This window comes from Pocillopora damicornis, chromosome 1, assembly GCF_964200805.1.
Source record: "Pocillopora damicornis chromosome 1, jaPocDami1.2, whole genome shotgun sequence".
NCBI lineage: Eukaryota > Metazoa > Cnidaria > Anthozoa > Scleractinia > Pocilloporidae > Pocillopora > Pocillopora damicornis.
In genome coordinates, this window is record NC_142670.1 from 1,982,501 (window position 1) to 1,999,215 (window position 16,715).

A 16,715-nucleotide genomic window follows, 5' to 3' on the forward strand; every position below is an offset into this window, starting at 1 on the left:
AGGGAAAAAATGGTGATTGTGTGCTACAGGAATCTTTGGTTATAGTCTACCAAATTCATAGATTGTGAGCATTAGTCCCTGAAAATCTGCTATTAGTGTTGGAAAACTGACAAAGGATATTTTTGTAAAATTCTTTACAGGGATGCTAGTTGGGAAACAGAAGATGCCTTTGTTGACCTTCTTTTTCAGTACAGTCACTGTGATGCAAAGAACTGTGTCTGTCCCAATGGCAGAGAGTATAAGGAAACATCTGGGTATAAAACACTAAAATTCTCTTGTTTTTAGTGTTGTATTATACATTGAAAATTCTACTTTGATTTAAAACTTTCATTGAAAATAGTGCAGTCAAGAGCCATTGGATTAGTCTATTAGCAATCAATGATAGTACCTAAGCAACTGGACACCTACCTCCCATAACCTATCTATAACCCTAAATAGTTATCAGTTGACTGTTATTGGGGTAGGGGAGGGGTAGGTGGCCAGTTGATCAGATACCAACATTGATCCATGTAAAGCTAAAGCAGTGGATTTTTGGGGAACCTTTTGTATTTTACATTATATCAGTATTCCAAGCTCAAGGTATTTCAAACATACCATTTGGCACCTTAAAAAAAACAGAAAACAACCTTCAGAGATACAATTTAGTCAACAGAGGAAAAAAAAATGATGGAACTATGGGAACACTTTGTGTAATATTGTATGGTTGAAAAATGGCTGAGCACACTACAAACCTTTGAAGTGAGCAATGTGGTTGTTTGATGTTAAAGGTTCATCAGTTTACTTCAACTTAAGATCAGTAACATGCAATGTTAGAGCCTGCTTCTTTTCCACAAAACACAGGTCACCAATTGGGCAACTTTCACTGTAAATTTAGTTGCCAAAATTGTTTTAAACTTGTGGTTGCCATGGAAATGTTTTTTGCTTGGAGGGCTCAATACATTTACAGTATTGCTTCTCTAATTTCAGAAAATGGCGCCTGCGTTTGTGTGACACTTGTGGCCAAACTGGCACCCATCTGAAGTGTCAACGCTGGAAGAAATCCCCCGGAGAATGGCATTGTCATGTATGTGGACATAGTGAGCCTCAATTGACTACGCGGCAAAGACAAATAGGGGATCATTCCATGAACTATTTAAGCCATGACGATGATGATGATGATGCATGGGAATCACCAACAGAAGACTGTGAAGTCAATGTGTGTTCAGTGTCAGATGATGAACCTCCTCTTGCTGAGATCAGAAATGAGTCAAACTGCAGAAGAGAGACACCTTTACCTGAAGATACTGTTGTGAAGAAGCCTAACATGGGATCATCTCCTATGAGGAAACGTCTCAGAATTTCCCTTCAAAGATCAGATGATGAAGACGAAACAATTGAACAAAAAGGAGAACGTACAATAGAACTTCAAGAAACTCCTGACTTTAGTGGCCTTCACCTTGGTGACAGTTCATCATCGATGACATCTAGTTTTCTTCTCACTCTCTCTGGTCTTATCACAGGGTCAGCGAGGGAAAATCTTCAAAATGAATTTGAACTAATTGGTAAAGAATCTATAGAATCTGATTGTTCATCAGATGCAAGTGTTGAGTTTGTTAAGGCAGTGAAAACAGATAAGGAACATTTTGACAGTGAAGCTAATGTCAATAGATCAGCACCAGTTCTCCCTAACACAAGATCTGCACAATGTGGTAAGGTGCCGAGAAGAGCATGTTTCCGAGAAGTAAAACAGGGTTTGTCCTCAACAACATCAAAAGCAGTTATGGATTTTGTGGAAGCAGAATCTTGCATCATTTCTGTGAGGACTGAAGGAAGAGAGTCCACATCAGTTGTGAATTTTTCAGTTGCAGAGAATAAGGAGGATAGCGATGAAGATTCCTGTTGCATCACTAAAGTAGTGAGAAAGTTGTGTCCTTTTGGAAATGACAAATGTGGGCTGAAATGTGACCTTGATTGCTGTAATTCTGTAGTGCGCCACATTTATCAGTCTCCATCACCATCAGCAGTGTCAATGGGTTCATATGTGCACAAAGACTTACAAAGTAAGACATTTGATAGTTCCAGTACTTGTGGTAGTACAAGTCATGTCAAAGGGAACAAAGGCAAACCTGTGGATAAAAACAAACTCTTTGATACAACAACCACAGAGGCAGTTGAGGAAGACAGGGCTAGTTTTATCTCTGTCGGCACCAATACCTTGCCTTTCAAACCATGTGTGAAGAAAGATTCTCTTCACAAGGTAGCCCCAGATGCTGCAACTACTCAAAGGAAAAGAATTAAATTGAGCACCAAGAAGTCTAGCAAGCGTCTGAAAAGATTTGCTGCTGTCCAGGATGAAAAAGTAGCTTTGAGTCACAAATGCTAACACAGACATCTAAAACAATTTACTAGTAGCAATTTTATTGTATAGTCAGAGGAGTTTGTGTGGTAATGGTGGCACATTTGAGAATGAAGTCCCTGTTGCATTTCCTTTTTAACCCTTAACTCCCATGAGTGACTAAGACAGAATTTCTCCTAACAATATCAATAGAATATCAAGCAGACTTGTGATGAGAATAAAGGAAAATATCAATTAGGGGATTATTAGGTGATCCTATTCCAAATTCTCTGAACTAACATCATAAGAATTCTACCACAGACAGTGAGGAGAATGACTTGTTTGATCTCATGAGTAAATGGGTTTACATTTTCACACCTAGAAGTGACCAATTTTTAAGCAGAAAGGGGACTAGAAGAAAGACAAATATCAACTCTGGGGTATTGCTTGATTTAAAACCAAATTCTCCAAGCTAAAATCAGCTCAGATGTAGGACAGATAGTAGGGAGAATTGATAATTGAGATCTTCAGAGAGATATGGTGAACAGTTGATTTGATCAGATGATAGGACAAACACAAGGTTCCTGTGTCTTTAAACAAATTGGATCCTTGTGAGAAGTCGAAGGTCCAAATCACTAGCCAAGTTCAATAGGAGGAACATTGCTCTGGGTAGAATTAAACACCCTTTACGCCCTAACATCAGTATGCACATTCTCCATAGTGTTCTCTATACATTTCTTAAGGTGCTAACAAGGAGAATTTGTTTAACAATTGAAGCTTATTTGGTTGGTGATCATTTTCTTTATTCTCTTCATCTTAACAGATGATTGAGCAGTATTTTTGCAAGGAGAAATTAGATGCTAGTCACTCTTACAGTTTAACCTTTAAAGACCAAGACAGAAATTCTCCTTACAATAGAGAATTTGTTTAAAAATTGAAGCTTCTTTGGATGGTGATCATTTTCTTAATTCTCATGATCTTGATGGATGATTCACCAGTATTACTCTAAGGAGAAATTAGATGCTGGTCACTCTTTTGGTTTTAAAGCATCAATGGGAACTGCTGTAGGGACTTGTCTCTCTGGGAGTGCCAATTTAAACTGGGACTATTTTTCCCTTTGGATTATAGAAGAAATTTTAACTTACCAAGTACTGTAAAACAACTGTCTGTGGAGTTTACTCCTCAACTAAAACTTCTCTTTTTAACTCTATGTAGAATTCTTAATCAATAGTGGGGCCTCTTTTATAGGGAGTTGCCATATGTGTTGTGATTAATGTTCACAGTTGTTGTACTTCATTTTACTCTGAAATATTTTTATTGGTTTTTATGTAAAATTAAAGAAGCAATGATCACACAAACAATTGTGTATTTGTTGATAAGGTAATGGGTAATACTAAATTTCATAAGGCCGGCCAATCAACCCCTTCCCCCCCCCCCCCCTCCCCCCAGAAATTTTAAACCCTACAACTTCTCCTTGTGACATCCAGGCATTATCCAGAAAACAGGAAATGAGAATACTCAAACTTATCTGGTAGAATTTGTTATCTTGATCTAACACCAAATTCTCATAACTTCTTTACAAGGATATGTGTCTAACAATTGAGGCCAAATGTATCTCAACACAAAGTTGAATTTGGTTTACAAAACTTATTATGAAAAAAGTAAATATGTACATAAATTACATTAATATTTACAACAAATGCAGAAACCTCCCTGAGTCAAATTGTTGAAATGTTATGTAAATCTTACACCAAAAACCTACAAAAAGGCCTTGCTTAGGGTCTGTCTGAAAGCAATGTGATCTGATTTTTAATGTGGTTTCATATCTTTTTTTGATATTTTGCCAGAAAAGCGAAACTACTTGAACCGGTTCGCTTTAATCAAAAAAAAAAATTATAGAAAACACGAGAAATGAAAAAAAGAAAACCTGGTATACTACCAGGTAAACTGTGGTGTATTCACTAATCTAATCCGCTTAAAATCTCACACAGAGTAAGTTTGCTTTCATTCACGATTTGAGTTGTTGGGTTGTAATTATCACTGAGCTGGTTACCTCACAGTTATTTTGAATAGTAAGTGGTTCTAATAATTTCTTTTTAGTTTTTAATTGGAATTGCTGGGGCCTAAATTAATAGCTCACACTTAGACTGACTATTGCTTAGTAAATTATGTGCCTTTTGCCTACCTGCTTCTGTGGTGTTATTTGCTACGAGGTTTGACATGCGTAGCTGACAGTTGTTGTTGTTGATGGCTTCAGCCAAGTGCTGTGCTCCAATGTCTGAGATTTTATTTAATGAGAGGTATAACGTGCGTAGCTGACAGTTGTTGTTGTTGATAGCTTCAGCCAAGTGCTGTGCTCCAATGTCTGAGATTTTATTTGCTGTGAGGTTTAACGTGCGTAGCTGACAGTTGTTGTTGATGGCTTTAGCTAAATACTTTGCTGCTTCATCTTTCAATTGATTTCTTGTGAGGTTTAACCAACTCAGTTGAGATTCCCTACATTTTAACAATTTACAAATCTCCCAACAACCTAATGGACCAATGTTATTGAAACTCAAATTTAAATGTGAAATTTGTTGAACATTAATTACATTTACTAACGAAGAGCAATCAACAGCTGTGAGGTGACAATCAATAAAATTTACACAATTAAAGTTCATTTGTTGAAGTTTTCTCTGTGCTTCTGACTTCATTCTACTATTTTCGTTTAAATATTTAATTAATGTCACTGCTAAATATCGTTCGTCTCCAGTCGGCCAGCAGGTCACTTTCGTTTTCTCTTCATTCTCTGTCCACTGCACGTTGTATAATGCGCTTTCTTTTTCTTCAGTTTTCACAGGAAGGAGGTCCGTGATAATTTCGCTTGGTAGGTTATTTTTATTCTCTATTAATCCTGCTACAAACTGAAAAACCAGCTGCCATTTGCCTTCTTTGATGTTCATTTGAACAAAGTTTCTTAATTCTGTTTCACTTGTGTTGTTACCCAGGTAGTTCGCAGCGAAAAACTCCTGCATTGTGAGATGAATGAAACAGAACTGTCCTTCGCTACTAAACGAGTCAACTTCCCGGTCGGGTAAGCGGTGAAATAGAGCGCTGTCTTCCATTCCGCGTACTTCGTTTGCTCCAAAGATCAGCCTTCCTTCTTTAATTCCTTCAAATGCCAATTTTTCTAGTTTCTCCAATTTTTTTTCTTCTTCGGGGGGCAATTCATCTGATTCAAAGTCTTTGCGAGTGAAAGGTTCATCGCGAAATTCTTCGTTGTGTCTCAAGTAGAAAATTTTCGCGGCTCTCTTGTATATGGCTGTTAAACTTGTTGGAAGGTTGAGACCTTTAGAACCGTAGAACTTCACCATTTTAAAGAGACTTGAGCAAATGATGAAGCAGCTCGCAGGAATGTAACATAGAGATAAGATATTGATGTTGCTGATGATGTGACGCTTTAATGTGTCGCCTGCTTCCTTGTCTTCTTCAGCAAATTTGGTTACGTATTCTTCGACTTGTTCGGATGAGAAGCCAAGGATCTCAAGGATTTTGTGAAAGCGAATACTTTCGACGCATGACAGAGCTGTAGGTCTTGTTGTAGTTAAAACTGCTGCCCCTTTGAGAAGTATTCCAGTCGTTAGTTTGGCATAAAGAGCCGAGAGGGGCATCTTCTCGTCTACGCTGTTTTTGAATTGAGGTTTCTTATTTTCCGTGCCGATCTTTGAGTTATCTTTAAATTCATCAATTCCATCGAAAATAAGGAGAACTTTCTGCGGGTTTTCCAGGATGTAATTCCAGACTTCCTCATCCAGCTTGTTCCCGGGTGAGTATGTGGAGCAGGTCAGTAGCTCCCGAAGGCTAAGGTCGGTTGCAACGTTGAATAATCTGAATTTGACGAAGAAAGCAGCATCAAAGTGGATTTTGTCATCGGGTGTTTTATGGAATACTTTGTTAGATGCCCAGTCTCTGAGAATTTTTGTACAACAAAGTGTCTTTCCGATACCGGGACGACCGACGATCAAAATGTTTTTGTTTTCGTGATTAAGAATGTCCTCTGGCCCTGTCGGTGTTTCGTTTTTAACACCCGACCTGGCGTAGATTTGCAAGTTCTTCCGTCTGTCTTCAGTGAAGTCATATTCAGCCATGTCAGGTACAACAACAAGGTTTGTGTAAATCTGATCCAGAGTCAAATGTTTAGGTGGGTGTCCTTTGCCAGGAGGACTTGGAAAAAGCGACCGGAGTTGTGGAGGTTGATAAGTGTCGTCCATGATCATTTTCTTTGTATTCTGGATGAATTCCTGACGCGGTGATTTTACGAGTTGTTCAGGCCCGCTTGGCAGATGTGGGATGTTTATTTCATGTTCTGTCCGTTCTTGCTGCTGAATTTCATGTGGGATGTTTATTACAATTTGTACTCTTTCTTCTTGCTGCCGAGATTCTTCGGAAGGATTTAGATGAGATGTTTGAAACTTTGAGTTTTGCATGAAATCCCTTTCTCTGCATGCCCTAAAAAAAATGTAGACGATTTCAATCGAAATGCCAGCGACAAAAATTCCATTTACCACAAGGACAGCGTCCATCCAGGAGTTGGTTTTTACCGCCCGTTGATTGTGACAGTTGTGTAAGGTAGAGCGTTGGGCGTTGTCAGATGAATTCCTCGGCTGAGTGGTTCCATCGGTTAAATAGCAGTGAAACTTAGAGGAAAGCCTTAAAGGATAAAGCAACTGAGTTTGTAGGATGATGAAAATAATTCCTAAAACAATTCTTGCGGATAGTTGACAGCAGTAAGCGATGAAAAGCTTGTATCCTGTTGATAATGCGTTCTCTTGTCTCTGTGGATCACCGTTACGAAAGCTTCGCGACAGTCGATTGACTGTAGGTCTTACTATTCGGGAGTAAATGGCACACACACACATAATAAGGACGAAATTCATGATTACGAAGCCATAGACAGGAAAACCGAATTTGTTGTACTTCTTCTCGTATTTCTCGTAACATTCTCCCCGAACGAGGTCGATGTTTTCACTTTTCGCTGCGCCACAGCGGAAATCAAACCTGGGTTCGCTGTTTTCCATGTCGGCGAATATACCAAGGAAGAGGACACCAATCAGGATCCAAAGAACCACAGCAACATAGTGAATTTTGCCAAAAGTTTTTGGCTCTAAATAATCTAATAGTTTTTCCACTGACATCTTGAGTGATTCTGTAACTTTCGTTTGAATACTGATTTTCTCCGGCTGAAATGAACTGCTAATTTGACCATAGCATATTTAAAGAGATACAGAACTTTCGTTTGATTGGCTCTTTGAAAACTTTCAATTGTCAGAAAGGCGATGGCTTATGCAACGTTTACTTGTTTACATAAGAAACAGATATCAGACCACTAAATTAAGACGGTACAGATGTGTCCTATTTCTGGAAGATGCGCTTGACCTCCATTCATCCATTCGCCCCCATTTCATTTGCTCATTTTCACACTTCACTTAATTTTCAGCTCTCGAACCCAGAGTGCTAATGTTGATTATTATTTAACTTGAAGCCTGCTAAATTCTAAGTCAAATATCGCCATTTTTCTGTGGCATTTCAAGAGATTTGTATTTCTTACTTAGAAGCTAAAACACCTGGGTGTGCTGCAGGTCAGAGACTTCTTTCTTTAGCGCCAGTGGGAGACGTGATGAAAAAAACACAGTCTGTAGACTCTGTAAGGTTGGATAACGTAATGATAAGGCAAGAATTTCCGCGTCAAGCTAAACTTTGAATCGTCAAATTCCCGCTTTGAAATGACTCCGCAAATCTGGTTCACACTGGCTAGCACCTGCTTAGATTGGTAACAATAGGAACTCAAACTATATAAAATTATTTTTGCCGTCTTATTTAGTTGTAGCTCTTTAGTTCGTATATTAAAGTTCACACGGCAACCAGGTGGACAATCAGACATAGTTTGAAGCTACACTGGTTTGCAGATTTAATGAATGTAACCGAAGAAGTTACAATGCATAGACCCAACGTTTCGACACTCCTGTCTAGTGCCTTCATCAGGGGTGATCTAAACGCTGCAACAAGAGGTCCTTTTATATGATCACTAATTAGCGGCCTTCTTTTGCAAAGAAAAACCGCTTTTTGGTGCTCTTTTAACCGTGTACCAAACTGGCGTTTGGTCTGTCCGATGTATTCGTTATCACAGTCATTGCAAGGAATAGAATAAATGGCGTCGGTTCGTTGTTCTTTTGTGACAGGATCCTTAGGTTTGGCGAAAATATGCCCCAAAGTCTGAAAAGGTTTTTGAGCAACTTTAACGTTGTGGCTATTCAAAATTCTCTTGATGGGTTCAGTAACACCCTGTATGTAAGGAATAACAGCAAAACCAGTCGCTGGTTCCCTTTCATCAAGAGCGTTACTATTTGTAACTGGTTTTTGGCAGTTACGGAGAAAAGTTTTTGTATAGCCATTTGCCTTTAGGACATTGGAAACATATTTCCTCTCCTCAGCCTTCGAATCGAGTGATGATGGTAGACAATCAGCCCTCCTAAGTAAAGTTTTGGCTACAGACTTTTTATGGCAAATAGGATGGTGAGAATCGAAAGCGAGGTATTTGTCGGTGTGGGTAGGTTTACGATAGACACTTGTCTCTAAATTACCCTGAACCCCTCTAGACACATTTAAATCAAGAAAGGGCAAATGTCTATCCTTTTCACGTTCAAGGGTGAATTGGATCGACGGCTCTACTGAATTCAAATGCGACAAGAGGCGCTCCGCTTCATTTCCGGATACCGCAGAAATAACATCATCGACATATCGTTTCCAGAAAAAGGGTTTAACCGGTGAAGTGGCTAAGGCCCTTTGTTCCACGTCTTCCATTACCATGTTAGCAATGACAGCAGAAACAGGCGAACCCATAGCTGTACCAAAAACTTGTTGATAGTATGTGCCGTTATATGTAAATTGCGTGGTTTTGAGGCAAAAAGACAGCAGATGAATAATATCCTCCACAGGCAAAGAAGTTCTTTGTCCTAGGGAAGCATCTTCACTGAGTCTTTCCTCCGCAACCTTAACGGCAAGATCAACTGGGATTTTAGTGAAGAGCGAAACAACGTCGAAAGTTACTGAACCCATCAAGAGAATTTTGAATAGCCACAACGTTAAAGTTGCTCAAAAACCTTTTCAGACTTTGGGGCATATTTTCGCCAAACCTAAGGATCCTGTCACGAAAGAACAACGAACCGACGCCATTTATTCTATTCCTTGCAATGACTGTGATAACGAATACATCGGACAGACCAAACGCCAGTTTGGTACACGGTTAAAAGAGCACCAAAAAGCAGTTTTTCTTTGCAAAAAGGAAAATTCAGCTTTATCGGAGCATACTTGCCTAACCAACCATACAATTGGGTGGGATAATTCTAAAATTATCACTACTAATCGGCGTTACCACCAGCGCCTTTGTTTGGAGGCTTGGCACATTAACTCCGCCCACGCTCCTTTAAATCGTGACGATGGCGGTCTGCTTCCTGACGCCTATTTACACCTCGTCAGAAAAAAGGCCGCTAATTAGTGATCATATAAAAGGACCTCTTGTTGCAGCGTTTAGATCACCCCTGATGAAGGCACTAGACAGGAGTGTCGAAACGTTGGGTCTATGAATTGTAACTTCTTCGGTTACATTCATTAAATCTGCAAACCAGTGTAGCTTCAAACTATGTCTTTAGTTCGTGTTGCCAAAAAATTCCGTAGCATGTGAAGAACACGCGGCGCGAAGTTCCTTTGGCTGGACGTGATCAGTTGTGCAAGGGGTTAGGAGGGCACTGTAATTAACTGATAGATTTGGCGCCAGATTGATGCTTCAAGACAAATATCGTGACAATAGCGAAGAGTGCTGATGAAGTCATGAAATCGTGACTCAGACAAACAACGTTCGATACTTTTTATAATAAGTAAACAAATAGAGGGCAGTTCGCTTCAAACTTTTGCGGTTTAGATGGCTAAACAATGCTGTTAGAAAACTAAACCAAACAATTTCACGAGACTTTCTAAATGAACAACAAAGCACTTTATCATAATGTTTCCGATCAAGTGAATTAACCTCTGACCGCGTTAGTCAAAACAAAAACTTCCATGGGTTTCCAGGAAAAGCAGGATCAAGGATTAAGGATCAGTTCAAAATGAATCAAATAAATTTAATAGGCATGATTGATTGCTCAAGTATTGTCAAGATCTCCCGTATGCTAAAGCGAAAATAATAGAAAATACTAAATACTGAAAAAGCCATACCACTTTTTGGAAGTGTCAATTTTCGCCTACCGACTATTAGGACTCGGCTATTGAAGACCGGACAGCTACAGAGCGGGATTTCTTGTGCAGATACTATATTCACATGAAATTTCTAACCGGTGATTCGGTGATCGTTGATCCGGTGATACTCGATCCTGTTTTTCCAGGAAACCAACTTTCATGTGCGTCCAAAGCAAGGTCAGTAGACAAATTAAACACGTCCTCTTATGAAAGTTAGACAAGGCTGTCACAATTCGGAAACTCGTCACAACAGCTCAAACCTAAATAACTTCGGAATTCGAATTCATACAAAAGAGGTGCAAAACAAAAACAAACAGCTGTGTTGCCGCGAGTCAAGGTTGGAAACAGACCTTTAGGTACATTCTAATTATAGATGAAAGATGAAATCACAATTAATTAAGAACTAACAAAATGACTAACTAATTACAAACTAGTTATAGTTCTCACTAGAGCTGCCCCCGCCCTACAGTACCATTTTCTTTTCTTTTTTTTGAGTTGGGCTTGTTGTTTACAGTTGTGTAATTTTTCTGTTATGCTGTTACGGAATTGCGGCTCAGTACTTTGGTGTTAGTAATTTTGGATCTCAAAATACTACAAGTGTACAAAATGTAGTTTTGGGAAGTGCTTGGGGTTTTTTTTGTTGTTGTTGTGTGGTTTAACTTAGGATTTGTTTGTTCTTCACGATCAAGAAGAAGCAGAATTTAGGGACTTGGGTGAGTTTTAACATTGGAATGTTATAGGTGGCATTGGAGAACAATTTATAGACAGCATTGAAGAACAATTTATTATTATATAGTTATTAGACACAAAATTATACCTTAAGGTGGTCTTCCACTCAAAAATTTGTATTTTTTGTCAAAAAACTTTCATTTTGAAAATGGTGCTTTTTGGTATCTTTAACCATTACTCTTTCATTCTACAGCTTCCTTTTTTTCCATATTCAGGAGGTAAAGTCAAAAATTTTGCTAGATTCCTTAGCGAGTATGAATTTTCACCTTAGCAACGACCATAGCAACGGTTTGTTTATGAAAACAAAACGCAGTTGCAGTCAAAAGGAAACGACGGAATTTCTCCTGGGACCCCTCCCTGGTTATTCCCGTTGTTTATTGACATTTCAATCAGGCATACATGCAGTGAGTTACGAGCACCCAAAATGGCGGATGATATGTGGCGACACTATTTCCCAACTTATCATCCACCATTTTGGTCGTATTCGTTCACTCTATTCCTATTGCGATTTTGCTTGATAATTTATTTATCAATGCCACCAAAGGCTCGTTCTGGTTACACAAAAAAGCGTAAATATCGTGGAAACCAGTACTCTACTGAATCGAAGCGTTCGAAGAAGGAAAAAACGAGTGTCAGCACCAAAGGTCTTGGGAAAGAATGTTCAGCTTCTGCCCGCAAGATTCCAGCAGGTCTGACCACCGCATCTTCTGAGGGTATCAAGGAGTGTAAGGAGTCAATCATAAGTGGATTTCGGTTTGTAGATATGAGAATTTTGTCTTCTGTGATGGAATGTATGCCATGCAAAGAATGCTTTGTTTGTGATTTAATTTTACAAGAGCAAGCTATGAAACGCAAAGGTTGTGCCTCGAATCTTCGTTTGCTTTGCTGCTCGTGTGGTTGGTCTATGGAATTCTTTACTTCAGCTCAAATAGGCCGTTTCTTTGAAGTAAACAGAAGATTTGTGTATGCTTCAAGATCTGTTGGTTGTGGACGTGCGGCAGGTAAGAGGTTTTGTGGACTTATGAACATGCCGCCACCTCCTAGACCTACACCATATGCTCGCCATAATAAAGAAATACTCCGAGCAGTAAAGAAGATCTCACTGGAGACAATGCGTGATACTGCAAGAGAGATTCACGATATCAAGCCAGGTTCAGATGAGGGCATAGCAAGATGTGGAGTGTCTGTTGATGGAACATGGCAGAGAAGAGGCTTTTCTTCTTTAAATGGCTGTGTGAGTGCTATTAGCATGGATACAGGGAAAGTGGTAGATGTTGAGCCCCTAAGCAAAGTTTGTATCAAGTGCAGGGAGCATGAAAATGATCCTGACACCCCAGAAACTACTGCATGGAGAGCAGACCACAGAGCCTCTTGCAAGGCAAACTTTAAGGGTTCAGCACCAGCTATGGAACCAGAAGGCGCCCTTCGAATGTTTCAAAGGTCAGTAGATCTGCATAAGCTGCAGTATGATGAATATTATGGCGATGGTGACAGCAAAAGTTACTCATTAGTCAAAGATGTATACCAAGTCTATGATATTGAAGTTCAAAAGAAGGAATGTGTTGGCCATGTTCAAAAACGACTGGGAACAGCTTTACGAAAGTTAAAGAAGGAAAAGAAAGGGATGGGTGGGAAAGGCAGGCTGACAGATGCCATGATTGACAGACTGCAAAATTACTATGGAATTGCCATTCGAAGCAACTCAGGTGATCTTGCTGCCATGAAGAAGGCAATTTATGCCAGCTTGTTTCACTGTGCTTCTTCTGCAGACAGTAATTACCATGGGCATTGCCCTGAGGGTCCTGAAAGCTGGTGTGGTTTTCAGCGGGACAAGGTCAATAGGACAAACACTTTCAAACATGGAACTGGCCTACCTTTAGATGTCAGAGAGGAAATCAAACCCATTTATAAAAGGTTGAGTGAGGACAGCCTTCTCAGCAAATGTCTTGATGGCAAGACTCAAAACCAGAATGAGTCACTCAATGGTATGGTTTGGGAGCGTGTGCCAAAGGGGGTGTTTGTTGGTTCTGAAGTACTGCAGCTGGGGGTTTATGATGCTGTCGCTCACTTTAATATTGGTTCAAGAGCAGCTATTAAAGTGTTTGAGAGTCTTGGAATTCCCTCAGGTGAATTCTGTATAAATGAATGCCAGCAGTTGGACAAGATTCGTGTTTTGAAAGCTGAATACAAGTTCCAAGAGAAGAACAAGACAAGGAGGAGGCTACTCAGGGGAAAAAGAAAGAAAAAAAATGACAAATCCCAGGAAAAGGAGGGTGACATATATGCACCTGGTGCATTTTAATGAGAACATCAAAGAGCTTAGCTTAAACTTTCCAAAAGGCACCAGTTGCTTTAGTGATTATTTTGATTGATCAACTTAAATCTTTAAACTTGATTTTCTCAGTTTTGCAATTTTGAGAGAGTGCCCGTCACGGCAAAAAGGATTTCTTGAAAAGAATTAAACCAAAAGGGATGAAATTTTCAGGGAGGTTTGCTTGAGTATAGTTCTGTGTTGTGAACCTAAAATTATTAGTGATTTTTAGTTACATGGTTGTTGACAGATGTATCCATGGTGATAATACAAACAAAAATGTTGTAATCAAGGAACAGTTGCAATTTTATAATAGCTTGGCATAAAAAATATGGGTTTTCTGAGGTTCATGACATAAAGCCATCTTTGTACTTAGTTTTGATACCAATTTCAGGTGAATAGGACCGCTAGTTCTTGAGATATCCTTTTTACAAGAACACCATTATTTTCACAGTTGGGGGCCCAAAACTTGGTTACCATGGCAACGACATGTCTATCAAAATTCTTAAAAGTATCAGTTTGAGGTGATCTCTCCAATGGTACTTAAATAACTTAGGTAAAGCATAAACTGAATTTTTTTAAAATTTGAGTGGAAGACCACCTTAAATAACTTAGGTAAAGCATAAACTGAATTTTTTTAAAATTTGAGTGGAAGACCACCTTAAGAGGGCCTACATTCTCTCTTCTCCAGTCTTCCTCTATACTAGGACAAATCTCGTGTCAAAGACGCCGATCCTAAAATCCTGCGGGGGGCAATTAACTTAATACTTCCTAACAAAGGGATCCATTTTCGTGAACGGGCGGTATTCTGTAAAACAGATTTGCTCGTAACCACGACAATAACCACCAGCTGCTGGTACACTTCATGACACATACACGTCCGTGTAGCCGCATTCCACAAAATGGCGGATAATAACAGCACACCATCTTTTCCCGCCGTTCACGAAAATGAATTAAGCGAGAGGAATGAAAGAAGAGGCCGGTGCAATTTTTCCTATTTAGTGCCAAAGAAGATTAGACGTAGGGGATCATAGAAGACATCTGATTTGAGTACTACGGTCACCACCTCGGCTGGTCAAAATGATTTCGAAAATCCTTCTCATCAGGCGTTGCAACCTAGACCAATTTTTAGATGCTTTGCTGGTAAGTCTTAATTTTGCATCTATTAAAAATATTTTCGATTCTGTTTTTTTACTGTCGAAGCCGAAATGGGGAAAAGTGTCTTCAGTGACAACAAGATTCATATCAATGAGTCGTTAACCACCAACAGGAAGAGATTGTTTGGGAAAATTAATACATTCAAACAACAGCGTAATCACAAATTTTTATGGACTGCCAACGGGAAGATCCTCTTAAGAGAGACTGAGACCTCACGCATTGTAAGCTTCTCTACTCAAGAGGAATTCGAAGATTATTTGGATGAGATTAATAACAGATAAGAATTTTTTTTTTCAACATCTGATTATTCATATTTATTTATATTTCTTCACTTTATACAATCTCCAATGAATGAATTACAATTAATTCCTTGTAAATTTTGCCATTTTACAACCTCAATGATCGAGAGTTTAATATTGCAAATGGCTTAAGGTCAGTTCAGTTCAATCAGCTGATAGATACTGACCTGTTCAATTTGATATCCAACCCTGATAAATCTGATGAAGCCGATCCTGACTTAATGCTTACTATTCCAATGTCAAATTACTACTCCATTTCTCAGATAAATAATGCTATTGCCAAAGCTGGGTCAAAAGCTATTTCAATAATTTCAATTAATATGAGAAGCTTACAAAAAATTTAGCTTTGCTTGAAGATTTTATTTATTCCCTTGATAAAAGACCAGAATTTCTTACTGTTACTGAAACCAGATTAAATGCAAACTCTGTTAGTAATGTGGATCTTTTAAATCATGAACTTTATCATACTAATTCACCTACTTCGGCTGGTGGGTCAGCTATCTACATCATTAAGACTCTTAACCCTTTAACTCCCAGATCAAATTTGTAATTCTCCTAAATATCAACCATACAATTCCTATAATGTTAGTTCAGAGAAGTTAGTATTGAATCAACTTATTATCTCCAAATTGATATCTTTCTTTATTCTTATCACTTATCTGGTTGACATTGTATTGATATTGTAAGGAGAAATTCTGTCTTGGTCACTCTTGGGAGTTAAAGGGTTAAATCTATACCCAGACTTGATATAAAATTTAATATGCAACTAGTAGAATTGTGCTGGGTTGAAATCGATCTATGTAATGGCAAGGCACCTATATTAATTGGATCCATTCATAGACGCCCTGGTGCTAATATAGAAGAATTTACTAAACATTTTGATGATCTAATTATAAAATTACAGAATAGATACCAACTATGCATTCTGGAAGGCATGAATGTAGATTTTTTAAGATATAACCATCATACACAAACTGAAGAGTACCTAGATATGCTCCACTCTAACAACATCTCACCAATAATAACTAAGCCTACCAGAATTATACAGCAACATTGATAGATCATGTATATACCAACAACACTAACCAAATGATATCTGGAATTGCTACAATAGATATCTGGGATCATCTACCAACCTTTTGTATTGTTGATATACCAGTACAAAAACAAAAATTTAAGAGATATTATAGAGAGTACAGACAATTTGATTCAGAACTATACCTACAGGATATCAAAGCAATTGACTGGAATGGTATTTACATTGAAAGCAATGACCTAAATGAAGTTGCAGCTAAGTCCATAAGTACTCTTCAGCTTAATGTTCATAAACATGCATCAAGGAAACAAATATCCCAAAGTAAACAGAAGCAGTTTAGTAAGCCTTGGATAACTAATGGTATACTCAAATCTATCAAAACTAAACAAAGCATGTATAGAACACACTTTCTCTCAAATAACCCCCCAAAAAGAGCAGAATATAAAAAATATGCCAATAAACTTAACCACTTAAAGACTGTTAACCATGATATTCTGCTCTCTAAATTATATACTTATGGAATCCATGGAACCCCATTTAAATGGTTTAAAAGCTACTTATGCAATCACACTCAATTTGTAAAGATTGATGAAATTG

The 16,715-nt window shown here is 38.5% G+C and overlaps 3 protein-coding genes across 4 annotated transcripts in view; 2 read left to right on the top strand and 1 right to left on the bottom strand.

Moving 5' to 3' along the window:
- Positions 1-3,672, top strand: part of LOC113672003 (uncharacterized) — a 12,516-nt gene extending 8,844 nt beyond the window's left edge. The window contains exons 7-8 of one of the 2 annotated variants that reach the window (XM_089198526.1): positions 141-254; positions 967-3,672. In XM_089198526.1, coding sequence (XP_089054652.1) covers positions 141-254; positions 967-2,362 — 1,510 coding nt within the window. In that variant the 3' untranslated portion in view covers positions 2,363-3,672. The remainder of the gene's footprint in view (positions 1-140; positions 255-966) is intronic. The other variant, XM_089198533.1, reaches the window with a different exon arrangement.
- A 274-nt stretch (positions 3,673-3,946) lies between these two features.
- Positions 3,947-8,182, bottom strand: LOC149051255 (NACHT, LRR and PYD domains-containing protein 12-like). The gene has a single exon (XM_089198371.1). The coding sequence runs from the start codon at positions 7,486-7,488 to the stop codon at positions 4,438-4,440; it is 3,051 nt and encodes a 1,016-aa protein (XP_089054497.1). The 5' UTR covers positions 7,489-8,182; the 3' UTR covers positions 3,947-4,437.
- Positions 8,183-11,535: 3,353 nt separating this feature from the next.
- Positions 11,536-14,209, top strand: LOC149051256 (uncharacterized). Its single transcript, XM_089198540.1, has one exon. The coding sequence runs from the start codon at positions 11,739-11,741 to the stop codon at positions 13,614-13,616; it is 1,878 nt and encodes a 625-aa protein (XP_089054666.1). The 5' UTR covers positions 11,536-11,738; the 3' UTR covers positions 13,617-14,209.
- The last annotated feature ends 2,506 nt before the right edge of the window (positions 14,210-16,715 follow it).

What these genes read in the sequence shown, in the direction of transcription:
- LOC149051255 (XM_089198371.1), bottom strand. Translation starts at nt 7,488, where the DNA reads ATGTCAGTGGAAAAACTATTAGATTATTTAGAGCCAAAAACTTTTGGC.
- LOC149051256 (XM_089198540.1), top strand. Translation starts at nt 11,739, where the DNA reads ATGGCGGATGATATGTGGCGACACTATTTCCCAACTTATCATCCACCA.